We start from the raw sequence: 6,000 nt of genomic DNA on the forward strand, positions 1-6,000 counted from the left end.
GGCATTTCAAAAAACTTCTAATTTATTTTTTATTTATTTATTTATTTTTTACTTCAAGAGCAACTTTTATTAAAATATCATCAGTAACAGTTCAGTATATAGAGTTAATGATTTCTTTAATATAGCCTTTTGTCATTTATAGGCATCAGTCCATTATTTTTTTATCTTCATTCCTTTTTTAAATAAAAATTTTTATTATTATTTTTATTATTATTTATTAATTATATATTATATATTATATATTATTATTTATTTATATTTATTTATTATATATTTATTAATTATTATTATTATTATTATTTCTTAGTTTTTGATGTAGTGTTCCATGAAAAAAACTTCTAGTTTAAATTAGCTGATGATTATCTCAGGTAGTCCCACAAGAGTTTATCCTCATAGTAAGATGTTGCATCTTCAATTGTCAGTTATAGAACCACAAATATATTTATCTTGAAGCTTAGAGAATAAGGTCCTAACAGAATATGCACCCAACTGCAATTTTCTAAACAAGTTGTGAAAACATCAGAGTCCTTTCATATTTCTCTAAAAATGACAGAAGGGCGCCTGGGTGGCTTATTTGGTTAAGTGTTTGCCTTTGGCTTGGGTCATGATCTCAGGGTCCTGGGATCAAGCTCTATGTTGGGCTCCCTCTCCTCTGCCCCTCTCCACCACTTGTGCTCTCTCTCTCTAATAAATAAATAAATTTTAAAAATCTTTAGAAATGATAGAGGAATGCAGGATAAAATTGTATCTAAAAAACACATGAAATACTATTGGACAATTATCGGTTTTAAAATATGAATGTCTCATTGTGGGTAGAGAAATTCTTCAAGTGATTATCTTGCCTACTTCTGTTGGCCAGATATATTTTTAATTTTCATGAAAGAGTCCATGAGACAAATATTAAATTACTGAGGAAGCTTAGAGAATCTAAGTATACCTATTGTGAATTACAAAATAATGTTAATGGGAAGATCCTGAAAGAGTATTTACTTCAGTTTCCTCGTTTCAACTCAATTAAATTTAATAAATTCTTATTGGGTGCTACTATGCACACAGTATTATAATTTTTATTAAAGTTCAATCCTATTTTCCATAGTTTTGTAATCAAGAATTGGCTATATTATAATTAAACCTAACTTCTAATATTTATATGCTCAGTGAAATATATACAGTCCTCTTATAAAAGAATAATAATTTAGGTCTTGATCCTAAAGCTTAAGTTAATTGTTATTAAGCCCACAGAAGTCTCATAAAATATGTACACAAAAACTATAATTTCTCTCCAAACAATGCAACCAATTTATTCATTGCTACTGTTTAATGAGTATATAATTTTATATTCTTAGTAGATAAACAAGATGATATTTTGATTCAAAAGTCTATACGTTTTAAATGTACTGTGTTTTTGCATGGCATATGACAATGGGCGTTTTTAGAAGAGGTGGATTACCATCCATCCGATGCAGGGCTGTGTCCCATGACTCTGAGATCATGATCTGAGCCAAAATCAAGAGTCTGTCACTTAACTGACTGCACAACCCAGGCACCCCTTCCCTTCTTTATCACTGTCCTTCATCCTTTCCTTTTCCTGTCTATTGTTTTTCTCTTGGAAGCACACATCACTGAGATTACCATCACCACAATGTACGATGACATCCAAGATGGGCCATAGTGGAGCATATTGCATAGTGTGGAGGATGCAGTGTTGATGTACTTTATATCTATATTACTCTGTAAACCTTTTCCTGGGGGAGCACTTTTACAGGAATCATAGAGGGGACTGTAGGAGCAAGGGGATTCAAGACTTCTCAACTGTAACTGATCAGAATTTACAGAGCCCGCATCTTTTTTCCATGCCCCATTCCTTGAAGAGTGGATTTGGAAGAAATGAACCCAACATTGTATTAAGTTAAAAAAAAGATACACCTGGATTAGATTACATTTAGAATTGTTCAGTACTTCAATCCAATTCTTATCTCCTTTATATGACGTTCTAATGACCTGAACTACTGGGTCATGGTATCAAGACTTCTGAAGATGGCATTGTCTTCCTCTGTCTAGCTACATCACCCAACCTTTACTCCCTGACTTCTGACCCATTCTTTTGCAACCTCAACTATTCTTTATAAAACCAGAAACTTATAAAGACATTTTATCCTCTAAGCTGTTTAGTTCATGCAGGAAGGAAAAAGAAAGAACTTCTCTCATTTCTACATTTTAACCATAGAGAAAGCAGCCGCGAACATTGGAATTATTTTTGAATTTAAGATATTATTGCCATATTATTTATTTGAATACATGAGCAGTTCTGTTTAATTGAAGTCTAAGTCATTGGGTTTTTTTTTTCGTTTATTTTTGCACAAGGAACATCCATGATATTAGTCTGTGGGCTGCAAGTCATTTGTGCAAATTGAGGCAAACATAGCTGAACGATCATAGAAAAACCTCTAACATTTTTGAGCAAGCTACCATAAAAAAGTTATCTTTTAAAAAATAATAAGTAATAACATCCTTACAGGAACGAATGCACCGCTTTCCTCAGGTTCACCATGATTGCTTCGGTGTTAAGCAACCAAAGTGTAAAATTGAGAAGAGGAAATTTAACAGATTGGATTCATAATTCCATCCTTTCTGGGGAGAGAGAAAAAAAAAGAAAAAGAAAATTAGTTAAAAGTCCAAATAACTTGCATAACAGCCAATTAAATAAACTTAAGTATATTTATTGATAAATAATCAGTACAAAATTTAGCAAACAGGCAAGGATGTTATATCATGTAAGTGATAAAAAATGGCAGAGAATATCTTTTTCATTTATTTACCAATATGCAATCTTCATAGTTTTTTTTTCTTTTCTTTTTCTTAGTTTTTCTAAAATTTCTTGTACACACTTTATTCATTTGGGGCTTCTATTAAAACTTCTCTTCCTAGAGTACACATAGCTTCAAATCAGTGTTTTGGGAAAGAAATTAAGAATATATGCTTCTTAATTAACAAACCATTTGGGGAAAGTTTGTGATGTAATAATTAAGTAGCATGTATAAAATACAAAGGTTTCATCTTATAAGAACATGAAAAACTGAAGTAAGTTGTAAGTATTTCTATTAAGTGAACATATTTTGTACAACATTTCTAATGTATTTTCTTCAAAGTGAAGCAATCTGCATTTACTTAGCTTTATTTATACTTTTGCATTAACCAACAATATTCTCCAGAGGGCAGCACCAAGTTTATACCAAAATAAACGAGTTGATCAGGTTTACTATATTAAATACAGGAATCACCCTATGTACCAGCTTGTTAGTATCCAATAGATAATATGTTATAGTCAGGGCACATGGAATAATGCTAAAAATGCAAACAAAAGGTCAGTTGCACAAGATGATGAAAACAAAAACCTTAATTTCTTTTATTGATTAAGAGGTGACAATGCATCTTAAAGGTTAAGAAGGAAACATGAAAACTCTCCAAACAACTTATCAAAGAATTTCAGAATGAATACCTTCCACTTCTATAGGCTATTTTTCAAGGAGTTATTTGTTGCATTGCAAAACCCCACCAAATATTTCTATACCCGATCATTTACCACTTAGCACTCACTATATTCCGTATGCTAACATGTTGGCCAGGAGTAGACTGGTTGCAAATTTGCTGAGAATCTCTGGTGCACTCCTTTGTGGCAGTAACATCTTTACGGAGTGGCACGTGTCACTATCAGTCTTTACATTGACATTGAATGAATACTCAGTGTGAATTCTAGTGATTAACATAGAAACCCTTCTTTTTTTTTTTTCTGCCTGGAGATTCCTAACTGGGAACAGAATGAGTAAACCTCTCTGTTCTCTATTCTTGGTGTCCTATATCTTCAGTTTTAGGATTTTGGTTATACTCTCTTCCCACACCAAACATCTAACTGAATTCTGGGATCGCAGGCTCTTACAAGAGTCAGGATTGTGATGTTAGGTTTGCACGCAGTGGGCTGTCAATGAGAAAAATGTAGTTGCGGTGGGGGAGGGGGAGAAAGAGAGACTTGAATAGCTTGAGAATGTGGAATAACATTGAAAAATGATCCGTTCTGTCTAATGTGAAAATATTTTCAAGGAATGTAATAAAAATTTGTTGATAATCTCTTCTAGTGTTTTTTAGTTGCTTTTAGAAGTTCGGAAATAAAATTTTATTGGAAGAAATTGCACCTCCCTGTTTCCCATCTCATTAAGAGTACTATTATTCTAGTCATTCAAGCTATGAATTTAATTTATTCTCTCTTCTTGTTCCCCGCCTCTCACTTGTGAGTTCTATCAGTGTTACCTACACAGAAATCTACCTCAAAACCATCCCTTTCACTACAATAATGCATAAAGTATGGCCTCCAGTATCCAGAAAAAAAATATTCTATGGGAGAGATAGAGTGACATTCCAAGATCATTAGTCAGACTATTTTTATCCCATAAAATGCCTTCCAGACAATGCATAAATCCCTCTTCCTGGGAGGTCTGGAAATAAGTGACAGAAAAAAAAAATGGTACAGAAAGACAAAAAGGTCTTATTTTGCTTCTTAGCCCTCAACAAAGATCAAAATCCTTCTTTTTCCCCAATATTAAAATATAAAAATTGTTTTTAATTTTTACTTTTCAAGTGTCTAAAAATTAATATAACTTAAAAGTTTCAAAGTAAAGTATGCTTCATTCCAGTATAACAAACCAATTGAAATTGTGTTTGCTATAGCTTGATATGGTAATTATCTCATTAAACATTATATTTTCTATTTTCTCAGCCATGGTGGAATCCCATTATTGGTACTCAAAATACTGTATTTCTTTAAAAATTAATCTGTGTTGTCATCTTTTTTACATGTATATTTTCCTGTGAAATATAAACAGGAAAATTAAACAAGAAATATTTATTTTTCTAAGTTCCAATTTTGTTAATTGAGGAGATAAGTAATAATCACAAAAGTATATTATGTATATAGATCTTCAACTTATTAACTAAAATGCCTTGAGGGCAAAATAGTATTTTTCTATACTATTCAAATTTGCATTTTTTGAAAGTTGACTAAACCTGATAGAAAATGCCCCTTGATTGGTGGTAAAAGCTTAGACATAGGAAGTGATAGACAGGAATAAATTATATATAAATTATGTAAAGTAAGTACTGCTACATTACATGTTTCCCCAAAGGGCTAAGTCACTGTGATGGTATTTTGCAATGAGAAATGTCCTGTGAGTACTTCTACAAAACCTCTTAAAACCTTGGATAAGATAAGTTAAAAGGAACAAACAAAAAACCATAACAAAAAAACACTAATTAAACACTCTGATCTGCAAACCGCTCAGACTTGCCAATCTTTCATAATGGAATTCTCGTTGTTGGACAGAAAAAGAATACCTGGGAATTCAAGTACTCAAATTTGGGAAGAGTTGTGTTTTATAAAATTAAGAAAAAATATCACCGGTGGGATAACTGATAGAGTGATTCATTTTAAATGAGAATTTATATGGTTCTCATAGAAACTATGTTTGGGGGCGCCTGGGTGGCACAGCAGTTAAGCGTCTGCCTTCGGCTCAGGGCGTGATCCCGGCGTTATGGGATCGAGCCCCACATCAGGCTCCTCCGCTATGAGCCTGCTTCTTCCTCTCCCACTCCCCCTGCTTGTGTTCCCTCTCTCACTGGCTGTCTCTCTCCCTGTCAAATAAATAAATAAAATCTTTAAAAAAAAAAAAAAGAAACTATGTTTGGTCATGTAACAATGTCAAAGTATTATAAGAATATATATGCACATTTATGTGTGAGTGTGTATATATATTATATATATAAATATATATGATTTTATGTACAGAAAAAGATTGATTAACCTGAAATCAATTTACTATATCAAGCATGAAGAGAAAATCACAGGTTAAATCACAGAAATAAGTTCAAGATCCATAAATACATATTCAGACTAATCTCTTATTTCTGCAACACAAATCACAAACTGTTTATGTTCTCTCTAACACTCTG

The 6,000-nt window shown here is 32.3% G+C and overlaps 1 protein-coding gene across 1 annotated transcript in view; it reads right to left on the reverse strand.

Annotated features, from left to right (window-relative positions):
* HTR2C (5-hydroxytryptamine receptor 2C) overlaps positions 1 to 2,551 on the reverse strand; it is a 147,026-nt gene extending 144,475 nt beyond the window's left edge. The window contains exon 1 of the mRNA XM_045804981.2: positions 2,517 to 2,551. Coding sequence (XP_045660937.1) covers positions 2,517 to 2,551 — 35 coding nt within the window. The remainder of the gene's footprint in view (positions 1 to 2,516) is intronic.
* Positions 2,552 to 6,000: the final 3,449 nt, after the last annotated feature.

The sequence above is a fragment of the Ursus americanus genome, chromosome X, assembly GCF_024610735.1.
Source record: "Ursus americanus isolate L20-20 chromosome X, mUrsAme1.1.p, whole genome shotgun sequence".
NCBI lineage: Eukaryota > Metazoa > Chordata > Mammalia > Carnivora > Ursidae > Ursus > Ursus americanus.